General features: G+C 36.7%; 2 protein-coding genes across 2 annotated transcripts; both read left to right on the top strand.

Annotated features, from left to right (window-relative positions):
• Positions 1–5,970: 5,970 nt before the first annotated feature.
• Positions 5,971–6,975, top strand: LOC133324773 (uncharacterized; the record flags this gene model as incomplete). Its single annotated transcript, XM_061533612.1, has 2 exons — positions 5,971–6,385; positions 6,804–6,975. Coding segments are annotated over 2 exons (544 nt in total), but the record flags the coding sequence as incomplete, so codon positions are not given.
• Positions 6,976–15,020: 8,045 nt separating this feature from the next.
• LOC133324771 (uncharacterized) lies at positions 15,021–18,235 on the top strand. Its single transcript, XM_061533611.1, has 2 exons — positions 15,021–15,068; positions 17,339–18,235. The coding sequence occupies exons 1-2, from the start codon at positions 15,021–15,023 to the stop codon at positions 18,233–18,235; spliced, it is 945 nt and encodes a 314-aa protein (XP_061389595.1).
• The last annotated feature ends 216 nt before the right edge of the window (positions 18,236–18,451 follow it).

Raw genomic sequence — 18,451 nt, 5'->3', positions numbered from 1 at the left:
GTGGCCTAGCGGTGTCCTGGTGGAACACGACACCTATCCTGTTGGTCAATTCTGGTCAATTGCTACCTTCAAACGGTCCAGTTGTTGACAGTAGAGGTCAGAATTTAGCGTTTGGCCATATGGAAGCAACTCATAATGAATAAATAATCCACTTGCAGTCCCACCAAATGCATAGCAAAGCCTTTCTGGCCGCTAGTCCTGGATTGGCCGCCGTTTCAGGTGCTTCATCGCTCTTTGACCACAATCGTTTTCACACAGGGTTATCGTATGTGATCCATTTCTCATCTCCAGTCACCATCCGTTTAAAGAATGGGTCTACCTCATTTAGTTTGGCCACCGCTTTGCAGATGGAAAACCGTTACATCCTATTTATACCCTACACAACTATGTTGTCAGGCTATTATAACTTTGTGCAGCCCCAAAAGTTTGTAACGCCGCGAAATATTGGTCCTAGACCCACCTTTAAGTATACCGATCGTCATATCTCGACAAGCTGAGTCAATCTAGACATGTGTGTCCGTCCGTCCGTCTGTCCATTATAATTTGTAAACACGATACAGCCCACAGTTATGGACCAATCTTCACGAAATTTTGCATGTAGGATGGGTTCTGGCCAATGAAGACCCCTATTGTTTTTGGAAAAGATCGGTTAATATTTAGGGGATGAAATGGACCAAAAACTTTATTTTTGTCGGTTTTTCTGGTCGCTCCAGAGGCCGCAATTATGGCCCAAACACCGCGAATTTTTGCATGGAGAAGGGGATCGGGCCAAAGAATAAGCATGCCTGTTTTGATAAAGTTCGGTCAATATTTAGCGGGTCAAATGGACCCTAACTTTTGTGTGAAAAATGACAAAATTTGTATCCTATAGCGTATATATTTACCACTGAAGGACATAGACCAGACAAGTTGTTGGTATAACCAAGAGGAGTGGTTGACCTTTAATTTGATACCAATTATATTGTCGTAGGTACTCGGATGCGGGAGTTACACTTAAATATTTACAGGTGCTTACGTATTCATATGTTATTTAGTAACCTATTATCACACTGGAGGGCGGAAATATAGCGCTGATCGCTTTGAAATGTTCCATGAGGTTCCAGTTATGGTCAAGGACAACGCTTAAAATGTTAGGTGATGATCAGATAATATTCTTCGGATGAAGTGGACCGAAAACTTAATTATTTGTACTTTTCGAGTCGAAAGCCGAACATCACCACACAACCCACGGTGAAGGGAATCTGGACAAGTAATTAGAGGTGCTGTACTGATTATTAGTAACATTTGCTGACCTCTATCCAGTCAAAAGTGTGCAAATATTGCGAAATATTGCCCAATCTAAGAATATAGAACCACAGAAAGTAAAATTTTCATGGAAGTTGTGTAGGGTATCGTATGGTCGGCCCCGTCCGACTATACTGCTCCGCGCACTGGTTTTTCTTTTAATTGGTGTGGCGCCCAAACATCAAGCTTCTCAACTTCGATCATTTCTCCGATTTTATCATTACATTTTCATAATGGATTTCTTTTTCGCCAACCTAATAATACTTCCAGATTTTTAGTACTTAAAATATTTAACGCGAAGGAAAAGATCGAGAACAAAAATTAAAGGTTATGTTTGAAAATGAGTTTTATCGGCCCACATATAAACATCGCCCATCGGAAATACCGACAATTGATACCTCTCACTTTTCGGTATTTCCTACAAGAGGTAATCAACCATGCCATGCGTTATCAGTATCGGTCCAAGCTTTGGGGTTTTGAACCTGTAGGGGAACAAGTTATAAATATCTGAAATTCTGAATGTATTACGTGTGCATTGTGGTTTACAACATTAGTTTAGCAAAGTCGCCCAAGTTTTGGCATATCCCATATATAATGATTACGCTTATTATTTATTACATCAGAACTGGCGACAGAATAATATTGTTCATCGTGGGGAAATTTTATTGCAAATAAATGTCACTGGGGGATTTAGCATTTCTGGTCGTTAGTAGTTTCCACGACATCATTGGAGAATATAGTTTTTAGGCATGTATCAAAAAGTTTGCCAAGACCGAACTTTTCAGTTCTTTGACTTTTTTCAAATTGTTTTTATACAAGAATACCACCGATGTACATTTTAGTTCTATTCTAATCAGGTGGTCGGAAGATACATTCATAGGTGGCGTTTGAAAATATATTCCTATTTCCAGCGAAAATTTTTAAATTTATTTGCTATTACGTGACCTTAAAAAATAAACAAAGACCTCAGCAACTCCCACTCAACAAATAGTATTTGATCCTTTTCAATTAGACTTCAAAAGTTACGAAATTTAATGGCAATTTTACAAAAAAAATGAAAGAATATCTTTTATTTTCAACCTAACCAATAAATTTTAAATAAGGCAATTCATATTTTTTCTCTCTTATCAACAAATTCAAATTCTATTGTTTTTTTATATTTCCCATCGACAATAAAGGAAAAAACCTATAAACCAACCAAAGGACATTTAATACCCGAAACAAAAAAAAACTTGTTGAACTTGAAAAGAAAAAAAGAAGAAATAAATCTAAAGGGAATGTCGATAAAGATGCGACGTGCAGAAATTAAAAGCAACCAAATGAATGCAAGACAAAATTACGTGGAAAAAAATTGGAACAAATAAAACAAAAGAAAGAACAACAAAAAAAGATACAAAAACAAACTGAATGGTCTATCTGTATGGCTGTCTGTCTGTCTGCGGCTATGACAAATTGTCAATTTGTTTGTCGACCATTCTGTCGGTCATATATCAACATTAATATTATGAACTGCCATTTAATTCCCCGAACAATCTGTCAATAAAAATAAAAAATAATAACGGGAGAGTGGACGGCAAAACTTTATTTACGTATGTTTTTTGTTATTGTTTTCTTGTTTGTCGTCGCCGCTAGGTAGACAAGAAAAGAATCAAAAAACCTCAATAATTTGCCAGACCACCTAACACACAGCCACACACGCACATCCACCCAAATTAAATTTAATATCAGATTTAAAGGAATTTGGTCAGAAAAATTATAAAAATTAAATTAATAAATATTTATTGAGTATGAAAGCGAATTGAAAAAGGAATTTTGTGTAGAAAATATCAATATTTTAAAATCCCTTTACATACCAGCATTGAATTAAACTGGGTCGACTATATGATACCCTTCACCATTTTGGATATATTCTACATATGTATCCCAACATGAAATAAAACGAACTTAAATATGCGATCTTCATCTATAAGTAAACCGACTAACGTCAAACCACAAACAACAGTCCTTTCTGCAATCTATGCTAAATTTCATTTAATTTCGGGCAGATTTAGAGTCGTTTGTGCTGAATGAGACTAATCGATTTAAAGCAAACTTTTTACCAGTGTTCGCAAAAAACGGTACACTATCGTAGTGTACCAAGAACACAAACACTAAAAAAAAATTAGCGTTAGTGTTCCGGTACACAAAAATTAAAAAATATTTTAGTGTTACTGTTCCGGAGCACAACGAAATTCGTAGTGTACCGCTGTCGGAGCACAACGAAATTCGTAGTGTACCGCTGTCGGAGCACTAAAAATCGTTGTGTACCACGGTCGGAGCACTAAAAGTCGTAGTGTACCGCGGTCGGAACACTAAAAATCGTAGTGTACCGCGGTCGGAACACTAAAAAATCGTAGTGTTCCACTGGCCGGAACACTAAAAATAGTAGTGTTCCATTTGGCGGAACACTAAAAATCGTAGTGCTCCACTTGTCGGATCACTTAAAATCGTAGTGTTCCATTTGTCGGAACACAAAAAGATGTATTTATTATCTTTTATTTTTTGTATGATTTTTTGTAGATTTAATAAATATAATAACTATTTAAATTTGTATTTGTTTATATTTTATTAAAAATTAGTAATATTATATTAGCATCAACAGTAGCTGAAAATTCCATTGGATTGCATTTTGGCTAATAATCGATTGTGCTGATCGGAAAAACTACGATTTTTAGTGTTCCGGCAAGTGGAACACTAAGATTTTTAGTGTTCCGACCAGTGTAACACAACGATTTTTAATGTACCCCAGTCGGTACACTACGATTTTTAGTGTACCACCGCCGGTACACTATGATTTTTAGTGTACCGACATCGATTTTTTAGTGTACCGCAGCAGGTACGCTAAGATTTTCGTTGTGCTCCGGAACAGTAACGCTAAAAATATTTGTAGTGTTTGTGTACCGGTACGGTACGTTATTTTAGAGTACCTATCCACCTTGGTACGGTACAGGACACTATGGAACGGTACCATAATGTTTATTTTCGAACGCTGCTTTTTACACGCTATTCAGTATGGCGCACTGTTCAAAATTTAATCCCAATCAGAGACCGTTAGAAATATGTATATATGGATGCTATGTCTGCATCTGCTCCACTTTCATCAAAACGCAATAACGCCATTCTAATCTCAGTTTGATACGTTGTGAAAAATTCCGGGTCTTAATCTGAACCGATTTTCACGAAATAAGTTTAGATTAGTTCGAATTGGTCATCTTTGGCACGAATTATGGCATTCAAACGGCCAATGAAACCGTCACACGCTGCCCGAATGTAGCTTTTAGCGGTATTTTGGCCCATTCCCGGCGATGCGTTTGCTTCAGGTGATCGACACTTTGGTATTTTTTAGTGCCAACCTTGCATTCCAAAATACTCCAGACACTATAGTCCAACGGAATGGTATCCGGAGAAGCGAGGAAATGGAAATGAAACGAGGAACCTCATTTTGTAACCATTCGTGGGTGGCGCGTACTGAGTACGATGGAGCTGATGCTATTTGCGTGCCCAAGGTTTTAATATACCCTCCAGAATATTTTCGCAATAATATTCGGCATTTATTCTGATGCCACGGTCGATTAATACGAGCGGACCATCGGCTGTTATGGCGGCTCACACCATCACCATGGGCGGCGCTTGATTTCTGACCTCTTTGGCAAGTAAACACGATCATTTTATTGGTTTGCAAACTGCTGGACAACGAAAGTTTTCTCATCGGAGAAAACAAAATTCGGCAGTTCACAACTTTCAGCCAAGCGAAGCAACTCTTTAGCTCTTTCGAGTCTATTTCCTTTCTGTTGCGATGTAAGTTCTTGCACTTATTGGAATTTCGAAGGCTTTACCTCATTTTTCAATATTTACCGAATGGAATATTGCGATATGTTTAGCTTACGAGTTATTTTTCGGCCACTGCGACGCGGGTTTCGATCAAGTCGATTCTTTACTTTTCGAACCATTTCTGCTGATGTTGCTGTTTTCTTCCGTCTACTTCCTTGACGTCGGGCTACGCTACCAGCATCACGGTAACGAACTATGGTACGAACACAACAGATGTATTCACATTTAAATGATGGACTGCTCTAACGATGGCGCTATTAGAACAATTAAAGTTCTCAATGACGCCATTCTTAAGTCCGGACAATATTTAGTCGCCTTATGCCTTTTTTTCTTCCAAAAGTATTTTATATATTAGCGATAAGCTATTTTCAATGGCTTTGTGGGCTCCTTCAAAGATTCTTTGTCTGCTTCAAAATGATCTTCCGATCAACTTCAAAATATGAAGTCATATTGCATATGCATAGCATAAGTAGGTATTTAGGCGGAAAAATCACAAATAGTCAAAACAAAATTATATTTTTATATATTCATATATAACATAAGTGCCAGGTATTTAGGTGTTCCTCAAAAAATCACAAATAGTCAAAATCACAAATAGTCAAATTCTAATTTTCAAACGTTTTTGTCAGTCATTGACACTTTCGATTAATTATCTCCCGTCACTTATTTCATTTATTCCTCCACCGCCTCCTTAAAAAAAACGAAACGAAAATTGACACTTGTAGCATACAAAAGAAGCATTAAGTTATTAATGTTCCAAAATGCATTCGCCAAAGAACGGACCACACATAACTCTCTATCTCTTCTTATTTGCAGTTATGTCGCCGATGCTGGTGCCCGCAGTATTTTGGTCTACGATATCACTGGTGCCAAATCGTATCGCATTGTTCTACCCAAAGCCACATGCCCCACCAATGATGTCCTCTATATAGCCTTGGCCGCCCAGGCTGATGGCACATCGACACTCTTCTTCACGTATCTCAGCTCGTCGCGCCTCTACTCCATCAAGGGTGAATATTTGCGCGTTGGCCAGGGTGCTGGGTCCATTGTGGATGTCGGTGCTAAGCCGTATGGCAAGCAAATGGTTTTGCTGGGAGCAGATGGTGGCAATTCATTGTTCTTCCGTTACAAAGGAGAAAATGACATCTACATGTGGGATTCGGAGACATGCTTTAAGCCGGCAAATCTTCAGGAAGTCCAGCGAGGTGGCGATTGTCGTTTATCAACACAGGTATGTAGTGCGTGTGTGTATGTGTGAATAAATATTAGAGTGTCCCCCATGAAATGGATTTACTATTAAACCAAAATTATTAAAATTAATGTTGAGCGCCAATATCTATAGAATTCAATAAGTTAAATGTTTTTCTTAAATTAACACACTTATCTTATTTTATTGATAAATTTATTTTCAATAAGTTGTCAATATCCTCAACAACCATCTAATACTAGCCTTTCGTTATCCAAACAACATTGTGGTAATATCGACAATGTACATGTGTTCATATATGGGTTATACAAATTTGTTGAGAGGATAGAAACGAAAAAGCACCTCTAACAGCATGTATTCCAAGTATCCTTGTTGTTATGCAATTTTTTCATTTGTTTGTTATTTTTTTTTCTTTTACTATTCTACATCTCTTTAATTACAGGTCCTGCCTGGCCATAAACGTTTCATGTGGGCTTTGGAAAGTAATTTCCATGATTTTATATCTGAGCGTACTGGCTGTAATGGGGCTTCAATTATTCTGCATCCGGTTGTACGCGAATGTGATGATTAAATGCCGTTCAGTAGCTGCTTTTTCACTAAAGGCTACATGGATAATTTATTGTATATGAGAGCGGGCGATCGCACACACACACACACACGAAACAATATATCTGCACCAAACAAACTTCATACTATCGCATATGTATGTACTCGCACATACACATGTTGTATAGATTCGTATTCGTGTATTGCATTTGATTTAAGCCAATTAATTTTACATCAATTTAAAGCATACTTTAAGGAGTTAAATAAAATTTGTAATAAATAAAATATATTTTAAGGAGTTCCGTCTTATTCATTTTATAACACAAGTACATAGTTTACAGTGAATGTACGGGAGAAAAAAGGGTATATTTCAAGTACTTCGAAACATTTTAAATGGGCCAAAACATTTTAATGGGCATATAACACAAAATGAATTTCAGGACTTTATTATCGCACATGCCACAATAACCAGAATGTTTTTGGTTCAAAAACTATTTTCGTATTTTTATCAACCAATACAGACGACTTTACGTTGGGCGCCAATATCTATACCGGACATTATAATCTTCCTAAAAAAGATCATAAGGCTTATACCAGTACATCTTACTTTAGGTTATCAGTGCGGAATATATCAGAGCAAAAGAATAACATGGTGTTTCTCTCGATACGTCGAAGACTTAGATTATGCGGGTGATATCTGTCTTTTCACACACACTCACAAGATATTCATGCAGTTAAAACAATTGGAAAACAATTGCAGAAAACATCGGAAAATCTGGAAAGACTAATATCAAGAAAAACAAATAAAAAATGTCACTCAGTGTTTTGATATGTATATATATATAGCCGATGAGGTCTTCGAAATTACACGAAGGTTTTATTATTCACTTGAGTAACGTGGGGAATGATAGATACCATGCTGATTGACTTTAAATTGCAAAGCACAGGCTTATCTTGGCCTCTCTTTCATATCAATTGCGGACACTGACCTCTCAGCGGTGTCACCTGGGGTAGCTACTTTCATCAATTCAATTTGATTTCATGAGAAATCAAATTGACCATGTTGTGGTAGACGGAAAGCATTCGTCCAGTGTTTTAGAGTTCGATCGATACGAGGAGAGAATATCGATTCGGACCATTACCTTGTGGCCAATGTCCGCACCCATCATAATGTAGCTGCAAAGGTGCGATTTAATGTAACACTGAAACTCGACGTTGAAAGCTACAAACACAACAGGTATCAGAAGCCTACTCCGCTCAACTTACCCACCTTATTGACGAAAGCACTCTAGTCACGTTAACAATATAGAATCATGGCAAAGAATTGCTCACTCCCTACAAACTGCAGCAAAAGCAACACTTGGGTACCAAAAATCAACATCGAGAAACCAATGGTACGATCATGAGTGTCGTAATGCTACTGAGTGAAAAACGCAACCGTAGGGCAACCCTGCAAACAGTAGCAACACGCAGTGCGAGAGACAATTATCGGGAGAAAAGAAGAGAGGAGAAACATATTTTCAGAAGAAAAGAAGGAAGAACAAGAAAACCATGAGCGTGAGCAAATCGATATATACAGGAGTCAGAATGAGCTCTGGAAATTTGTACAACAAGAAAAAAAGCCAAACCGAAGGCTTTGGGGCAGGCACATAGGGATGAAGAAGGAAACCTGTTAAATGATACATACTGTGTGTTAAGTATCTGCCAGGAACATGTTGCAAAGCTTCCAGTATCAACGAGTGACGATGAAGAAAGATATGACGGTTTAGATTCTATACCATCTAGCCAAGATGAGGTTAGAATAGCAATTAATCGTATGAAAAATAATAAAGCTGGCGGTACCGATGGATTGCCAGCCGAGACAAGGAGACAAGACGATATGTGCCAACTATAGAGGAATAAGTCTCCTTCCCATCACATATAAAGTGTTATCCAGCGTGTCCTTCCTCTACTGCGTGAACCTTTTGGGCTGCGGCATCTTCATCTATTCTCTCAACATGACCTAGCCAACGAAGTAACTGCAGCTCGATACGTCTGACTATGTCGATGTCCGATAATTATGAAAAATCTATAGGCAGATCGGCCTATAGATCTTTCGGAGAAATTTTCTCTGCTTGCGCAAGTACCCACGCTTCAGGTCCATACTTAGACCATAGTAGCATCTGTTGGCCAACACTATTCTTCTCCGAATTTCAAAGCTGATGTTATTAGTTTTGTTTATGGTGGTACCATAAATAAAATTGTTCACAACCTCGAAGCTGTAGTTTTCAAGTTCCACAGTTGGTCCGAATCTACTGGACGTCTTGCGCGTTGATACCATCTGTTTGATCTTCTCGCCATTTACTTCCAACCCCACTTCTCAATTCGTTCAAAGGTGGCTGTAATGTACACCCATTATGTCGATGTTAAAAAGATCACAAACTGTCACCTTGTCTGAATCCGAGAGGTCATTTCCGACTTTAACTGCTGACCTTATACCAGTTAAAGTTATCCTGCCAAGCCGTATTAATTTTGCAGGAATGCCGAACGCAGACATGGCTTTAAACACCTCTGAGCGGATTGGACTGTCGAATGCGGCTTTATAGTGGACGAATAGGTGGAATGTGTCGTTATGCTTTCGCTGGCCTTTTCCAGGATTTGATGCAGTGTGAAAATCTGGTCTATAGTGGATTGGTCAGGTCTGAAGACGCATTGATAAGATCCAATAGTGCTGGATAGCACTTTATATGCGAAGAGGAGACAAATTCCCCTATAGTTGTCTCATATCGGATGCTGAGGTTCCAATCTTTTGGCACGCATTCCAAATTGTTCTACTCAGTAGATGCATGCTCCTGATCAGCGTCTGACCACCGGTAACCCATCGGCACCTGCTGCTTTATTATTCTTCAGCCGATAGATTGCTACTCTGGCCTCATCTTAGCTAGGTGGTATACACTCTATACCGTCACCTCTTTTTGGTTCTGAGATATCATCTTCGCCGCTATTATTTGATACCGGAAGCTTTGCAACAACATATTATATTCGGGACATATTATTATCGTGACAAGGATTGGATCAGTATCTGTCTGTCCCATGGTACGACACTCCTGATCGTACTATGGGTTTCTTGGTGGTGGTCTTTGGTACCCAAGATTTTGCTGCAGTTTGTAGGGAGTGGGCAATTCTTTGCCATTATCGGGACAAGGAGTGCAGGTGGGTAAGTTGAGCGGAGTAGGCTTCTGCTACATGTTGGGTTTGCAGCTTTTCGACGTCGCACAGAAGGTTAGAATAGCCTGTTTTTTTGGATTAATTAAAAAAAAATAAGTATCATTAACTTTTTTGCACCCGGTTACAGTATATAAAATTATACATCACTTGCGTTAAAATAAATGTCAAAAGTGGTCTGGTGTTAATGTAGAGAAACTTCAAAGTCAAAATTCATAGAAATTTTTGTGCAAAAAAGTCTGAAAAAAGTGAAAACGTTCCCGTTTGAAGATTCTACTTATTTTAAAAAGTACAGGGTGGCCCAAAAAAGACTGAAGGATTAAAAATGGTTATATCTTTTTTGTTTTCAATATTTTTTTTTTGTCTTTTGCTGGTTATTTACTGGTTTTTGGAGAAAAATCGTGGCTACATATGATGTCCAGAAACGCGTCAAAATCATTGATTTTTTTAAACCCTTTACCACACTGTGGTACAGGGTATTATGTCTTTGTGCATATGTTTGTAACAGGCAAAAGGAAACGAGATAGACACATGGTTCATTTAGAGAATGTGCATAGAATCACTTTCTGAGTTGAATTATGCATATCCGTCCGTCTGTCTGTCTGTCCATGTTAAATTATAAACAAAGTACAGGTCGCAATTATGATTCGATTTGGATGAAATTTGGCACAGCTCAATTATTTGGGCCAAGGACGAACCCTATTGAAATTGAAGAAAATCGGTTCAGATTTAAATATATATTCCATATATATTTTCGTCATATTTAATATAAATGGTGTACCAATGTCCGATTTTCCGATTTGCACGAAATTTCGCATAGTGTACTGAATTGAGTCTAGAATGATGTGTGTAAAATTTCTTAAAAATCGTTTCAGATTTAGATATAGCTTACATATATATGTTCGACCGATTTAATGTAAATGGTTCACCAAAGTCACTTTATATATTTTTCGATTTCCACGAAATTTGGCATAGCGTACTGAAATAAGTCGAGAACGACGTGTGCTAAGTTTCGTGAAAATCTGTTCATTTACATAAAAATAATCGTCCGATTTTATGTAAATGGTACACCAACGTCCCAATATATCCCTCGATTTGCACGAAATTTGGCATAGCGTACTGAATTAAGTCTAGAAAGATGTGAGTTAAATTTCGTGAAAATCAATTGAGATTTAGATATAGCTAACATATATATTTTCATTCAAATTTAGGTAAATGAAATAAGTTTAACTTTACATGTGACAAGTTTCGATGTAATCGGTTTAGATTTCGATATTTTGCTTTAAATTTGTATACCCTACACAACTATGTTGTCAGGGTATTATAGCTTTGTGCAGGCCCAAAAGTTTGTAACGCCGCGAAATATTGGTCCTAGGCCCACCTTTAAGTCTACCGATCGTCATATCTCGGCTAGCTGAGTCGATCTAGACATGTGTGTCCGTCCGTCTGTCCATTATAATTTGTAAATATTTACAGGTGACTCCGTATTCGTATATTATTTAATAACCCATTATAACTCTAGAGAGCGGAACTATATCGCTAATCGCTTTAAAATGTTCCATGAGGTTCCAGTTATGGTCAAGGACAATGCCTATAATTTTTGGTGATGATCAGATAATAATTTTCGAATGAAGTGGACCGAAAACTTAATTTTTTGTGTTATTTTCTAGTCGATCTATAGACCACAAATGAAAGCCGAGCAGCACAACACAACCCACGGTGAAGGGAATCTGGACAATAGCTGTACTGAATACTCGTAATATTCGGAAAATATGTCAGTGTGAGGAAGAGGAGCTGTTTACCTCTAATCGGGCAAGAGGGTGCAAATATCACGAAATATTGCCCAGGCTCGGAATAAACATCCGCAGAAAATTTAAGTTCTGTGGTAGTTGTGTAGGGTATCGTATGGTCGGCCCCGTCCGACTATACTGCTCCGCTCCCTGGTTTTACATAATTTTGTCCCATTGTAAGAAGCAACTCTATATCTGATCAGAATTTAGTAAAGGTTGCAGAATTACAAGTTTAATTTCATTCTATCTGTTGAATATACCCAAAGTGGTGAAGGGTATCATATAGTCGACCCCGTCCGACTTTACTACTTTCCTTACTGGTTTTATTAGCCTTTTCTATAGATACAAGTTAGAACTTTGTTTTTTTATAATCGTCGAAGCTTATGATGAATTCAAGCGCATAAACAATGAATGAGAAGATGACATTTTAGCTGAAGAAATCAATAAACGCACCAAAACGCTAAAAATCTGCCGAAATAACAAAAATATACAGTACTGTTCGAAACCCAAGCAACTTTTTCTTAGTACGTAGTCATGGTCTTATATGATATCGTTAAATTGATTTATAAAAAAAATATATATTTTATTTACTATTCTACTATGTGTCTATAATCTGAAAATAACAACAAATTTAAATTATATTTCTTTGGAAAAAAAATAAAGAAATGAAAACAAAATTAACTCACAAAGCATCTGTTCGAAACCTAAGCAACTTTCAATATTTCGTATGATACCCGTTATTTTTTATCACTGCCGCACATCTTTTTGGCATTGATTCTATGAGATTTGTTAGAATTGTTGTTGGTATAGCTTCCCACTCTGATTTTAAGCAGTTCATTAGTTCCTATCTGTTTTTAAGGCGACGTGTTCCAATCCTTCGTTTTAAAATGCTGAAAAGGTTCTCAATGGGATTGAGGTCTGGTGACAAGTTTTGCAAGGAAGTGTTATACTCATTTACAACCTCATATTGGGTATTACAGCTTAGCCAGCTGTTAAAAAGACTTAAAATCGGCCGATATTTTAGGTTCTTAAAATCAAACGTTGTATTTAAGATAGGTCTTACGATTGCAACAGGCAGACGATGGATTTCGTTACAAGTTCATAAGTTTTACAGTTCATAATAAAATTCCCATAAGCAGTGAACATGTTAACTAGTTGTAATTTCTATCGTCTATTTTCTTTAAAAAATCGAAACATACAAATTCGCTATGATATAGAGATTATTGAAATTCGTAAAAGTAAAAAATGTTTCGCTTATGATGAGTTCAGATAACTGAAATTATTTTCTGTTCAAAAATCCAAAAAGACCATGATTACTTACTAAGAAAAAGTTGCTTAGGTTTCGAACAATACTGTATGTTAATTTAATAAAAAAAACATGTTGGATATTGCTGTATCCAGTGACCCTTAAATTAATAATGAAAATTTCCAAATATATGCACACAATACAGAAACGTATCCTTGGTATAATATGCCTACCACTTTCCACAAGTTTTTTACTCGCGGACCCGAAATTGTGTCAAATGCCCTTTTACCTATTTGACATTTATCAGAAGTTGCTGATACTGATAATGATGATGATAACGGTAATGAAGATGATAATGATGTGGATGTATAAAATGCAATGTTTAAGTTCGCATATTGTACTCCTTGCACTATATACCTACACTAATATTTTGCATTACTAAATAAAATTATACTCAAATATACTTAGAAAACATTTTTTTAACTTATTTTAATGGTATTTACTGAAAAATAAAGAAAAATTATCCTAACATAGCTTCCCTTATTTGATCCAAGAAAACACCCACTGTGCGTCGAGTTACCGTGCTACATTAGATCGCACCATTGCTGCTACATTAAGACGGGTGCGAACCTTGGCTGCCACAAGGTAATGGTCCGACTCGATATTCGATTCTTGGATCGATCCAACAACAATATTAATTTGATTTCTCGTTTCTTGAACGGGAGAAATCCAGCTGGTCTTGTATATATCGAGGTGCTTGCATCTGGTGCTGCTAACTAACATGGTTTTTGATATCGCGTTTCCGCTGTTAGATGTTTCTTCATGGAGGCTGAATTTTCCGACACTGAGGCAAAAAAAATTTTCCCTTCCGATTTTTGCATTAAAATCTCCTAGCAAAATTTTAATGTCATGGCCAGGGCAGCAAGTTATATGCTCGTAAAATATGTCTTTGGTCTGTTCATCGTTGTCTTCCGTCGGAGCATGAGTGCAAATAAGACTGATGTAGAAGAACTTCGTTTTTTACGGATTATACCAATTCGCTCATCTGGAGACGAGGTAAATCCGCAGCCAAATGCATATGTCGTTTCGGTAAAGCGAAAACTGCGCCTGTTCTGTACAACATGTGCAGATTCGCAGACCGTGGTCCTTTATACGTTTGTGGGGGTCGTCAACTTTTGGGAGGTTTGGTTTACTTTGTCGTTGCTTTTTCAGAGTAGGTGAGGTTTTCCTAGTGTGAGCAACTAACCCGACGCCTCAACTCAATTATTTATAGTTCTTATGGTTGGACTCGCGGCACATATCGGCTCACTATTTCAACGGATTGATGAAAGTAGCTACCCCAGGCGACACCGCGGGGAGGTCAGTCTCCACAATTGAGATGAAAGAGGGACCAAGACAAACCTGGGTTTTGCCATGTTAAAGGCAATCAGAGCCGTGGCTTGGTATCTATCATCCCCTACATCACCCTCCTGGTTATGCTATAACATTTAATTGCATCCTCTATCTCCCGGTTATGTCTTGTATCTACTCTTTTCAGTTACTCGTGATTGGCACAAGGGTCTTCGAGTGTAAAAACCACTAAATAATTAGATGTTTTAATTTTAAAAGGGTTCAATAATTTTCTAATCGAATCGTAGGTAATTTCACGAATCTTCGTGAAAGAATTAGTCATATATATCAAAATTGTATCTTAGGGGGGTTTCCATGTTTACAACTCAATTAAACACATTTTAAAGGTTTAAAATTGAGGAGGCACTACATTTACCCTTTTATTTGCCTATCAATTAACCCGACAAATCGAATAAACCTCCGCACAAACACCCTGCCTCTTATTCACATGTAACAATTATCTTTTGGGCGATATAGAATAAAGATGTTAATGGTGTTGATTCTGTCGATACCCATCACAGATATTACTCAGGCAAGTGAAATTTTTGTGTGTCACCGCCCGAAGTGTTGAAATGCCTTAAATTGTTTGGTTACTTTTTCTTTTGTTTCTTTTTTCGTTTTTTTTTTTTTTTTTTTTTTGGGAAAATATTGATTCTTTCCCCCATTGAAGAAATATGAACGATTTTCTATTTACACAACAAATAGTAACAGCAGCAACAACAACTCCAATAGCCAACGTTAAAAAGTAAAAACTAGTTCCACAAAAAATGATGATGGCCTAAAAGTTACTTCCAAAAAGTCAAACGGAACGAGGCAGCGAAATAACAAAAAAAACTTAATAATGATGTTTAAAAAATACATAGAGGGAGCAGTGGGAGGTGTCAACAAGTGCAGATATCTCTGCAAGACGACACATTTTCATATAAAAACATTTCACAATTTTGGTTATCAATCCATAGAATTCCGATACTCGAAACTCTTAACAAGACTTTTTGAAAATCGAACAAAGAAACCATTTTAGATTCAGTTATTTTGTGTGTGTCCGTTTCGTGAAGAACAGCATCAGTGACAATAAATAAAAATAGAAATAGAAAAAAAAAACGAATGAAAAAGGAAACCACATTATTAACAAATTGTTAAAGTGCCAGAAAAAGAATACGAACGAACTGAGAGTGAAAAAAAGTGTTTTTGTTGCTATTGGTGTTCAAAACAAGAGGATTTTCTAACCAGACAAACTCTTCAACCCAAACAGTTCCATTAAAGGACTTAGTGACAACAAGGTCAAAGTTCAACAAGATGTGGCGCCTTGCAGCTATTTTAATGGTATTTCTCTTCTTTTTTCTAAAGTATTTATCATCGAGATTATTTATGCTTTGGGGCCTATTTGATGATTTAAAAAAAAAACAACAAATGAAATGCAAAAATATTTTTTTATTGTTTTTGTAGCAAATGCAAAAATTCTGAATTCAGTATAAAACGTGCTATAAAATGTTCTTTTTATGCGTTGGCGCCCAAATTTGGTGTTCATTAAGGACAATGGATGTACAGTCCCACACTATTTTGTTAGCAAATAGAATACACCATAATTTTAACAAAATTATTCCTTAAAAATCCATACCGTTTGTAGACTACAAAAAATTAAAAATCCACATTTTTTTAAACTTCAAAAAATTATTCTTAAAAAATCCACGCCTCAAAAAATTATTCTTTAAAAATCCAGGACTATTGTAGATTTAAAAAAGTTATTCTTAAAAAATTCAGCCCTATTGTAGACCTCAAAAAATTATTCTTTAAAAATCCACCCCTATTGTAGACCTAAATAATATTCTCTAAAAATCCGCCCCTATTGTAGACCTTAAAAAATTATTCTTTAAATCCAGGCCTATTGTAGACTTTAAAAAAATATTCTTTAAAAATCCACGCTTATTGTAGACCTCAAAAAAATATTATTTAAAAGTCCACGCCTATTGTAGACCTCAAAAGAAATTATTCTTTAAAAATCCACGCCTTAAGGGGCACTCTTAGGCATTGAAGAAATTATTCTTTAAAAATCCACCCCTATTGTAGACCTCAAAACATTATTCTTTAAAAATCCTCCCCTATTGTAGACTTAAAAAAATATTCTTTAAAAGTCCACCCCTATTGTAGACTTAAAAAAATATTCTTTAAAAGTCCAGGCCTATTGTAGACCTCAAAAAGTCCACGCCTATTATGGACCTATTTTAAACATCAAAAAATATTCTTTAAAAGTCCACGCCTATTATGGTCTTTAAAAGTCCACGCCTATTGTAGACCTCAGAAAAAATATTCTTTAAAAGTCCACGCCTATTGTAGACCTCAGAAAAAATATTCTTTAAAAGTCCACGCCTATTGTAGACCTCAAAAAAATTATTCTTTAAAAATCCACGCCTATTATGGACCTATTTTAGACATCAAAAAAATTATTCTTTAAAAATCTACGCCTATTATGGACCTATTTTAGACATCAAAAAAATTATTCTTTAAAAATCTACGCCTATTATGGACCTATTTTAGACATCAAAAAAATTATTCTTTAAAAATTAACGCCTATTGTAAACCTCAAAAAAAGTATTGTTTAAAATCCACTTCTATTGCAGACCTCAAAAAAATTTTGTTTAAAATTCCAGGTCTATTGTAGACTCGAAATGAATATTCTAAATCCACGCCTATTGGCAATGTATTTTATAAAAAATCAATACCTACTGAACATTATTCATCCTTATGTTCCAATCAATACTGTTCAAAATAATAATCCACAAACCTACCTTACATCCTTTTTAGCTTTTTTCGTTTAACCTATCCCTGGGCGCAGTGCACCCCGCACGTCGACCTTTTAACCCAAGACAATCCCTAATTCAAGCACGCGAAACCAGCACTTGCGAAGGACGCCAATCGCCAGGACCCATATGTGAATCGTGTGATCTTCTGGCCACCTGCGTTAAACATTCCACCGGCTGGGTCAACATACCCGTTGAGACATGTGATACCCAGAATGGTTTCTATTGTAATTCCGTGCTGGGTAAGTGTAGCAATGAAACCGGACCCTGTCACCCAATTAGTGCCGAAGGTAATTTCCCCTGTACATCGCATGGCGTATTTCCCGATCCGTACGATTGTCAGAAATATCATATGTGCTATTTTGTTGGACCCACTTTGGTATCGGCCAGTGTTAATTGTGGCGGTTATAAGGCCTTCAATCCAGCCACGGGCCAATGTTCGCTGACACTGCAACATTCGGTTTGTCAACAACAACAATTTGTTTGTGATAATGCTGGCGATGCTCACGCCTGGCCCATGAGCCCCAATATTTTCTATATTTGTAAAGCCAGTACCAATCAGGATGAGCGTATCCTCTATCCATCGTTGTATCGCTGTGATGATGGTGAAGTATTTGATGGGTATAATTGTCGTTCCGTTGCACCAGGCGAACAGATGCCACCATCCTTGGAAATAGTTAATAAACCTGTTGACCCGGCATTAACCCCAGCACCATCTAACCCCGGACAAGATGTAATAAAACCTAAAGTATGTTCGGAAATTGGTTTATTTGCCGATACTGAGGATTGTCGCAGATATTATTATTGTTCGGCTATCAGTGGAAGTTTGAGACAAATGGAATGTCCCGCCGGAACTGTATTCAATGAGGCGCTATCCTCCTGCACTTTGGGCGAATGTTAAGCAAATAATTATAATGAAAATAAAAATGTACTTTTATTTTGGATATATTTGTAAAAAAACTAATAATAATAAAGATTGAGCTTTTACTACATATTATGCCTTCTTGATTACTAGATTTAAAAATATTCTTTGTAAATCCACACCTAGAGATCAAAAAATTATTCTTAATAATACACACCTATTATAGACCTCAAAAAGTATTCTTTAACCAGTAAG

Source organism: Musca vetustissima, unplaced genomic scaffold, assembly GCF_032173495.1.
Source record: "Musca vetustissima isolate MV318-11 ecotype Yass unplaced genomic scaffold, APGP_CSIRO_Mvet_v1 utg2274, whole genome shotgun sequence".
Classification (NCBI taxonomy): Eukaryota; Metazoa; Arthropoda; class Insecta; order Diptera; family Muscidae; genus Musca; species Musca vetustissima.
Note: the sequence above shows the minus strand (reverse complement) of the source record. Positions and strands in the feature narration are given on the sequence as shown.

Bases quoted from the DNA above. Each gene is read 5' to 3' on its own strand.
- LOC133324771 (XM_061533611.1), top strand. From the start codon at position 15,021: ATGTTAATGGTGTTGATTCTGTCGATACCCATCACAGATATTACTCAG. The intron at 15,069-17,338 runs GCAAGTGAAATT...CATCCTTTTTAG, and splicing joins CCATCACAGATATTACTCAG to CTTTTTTCGTTTAACCTATC.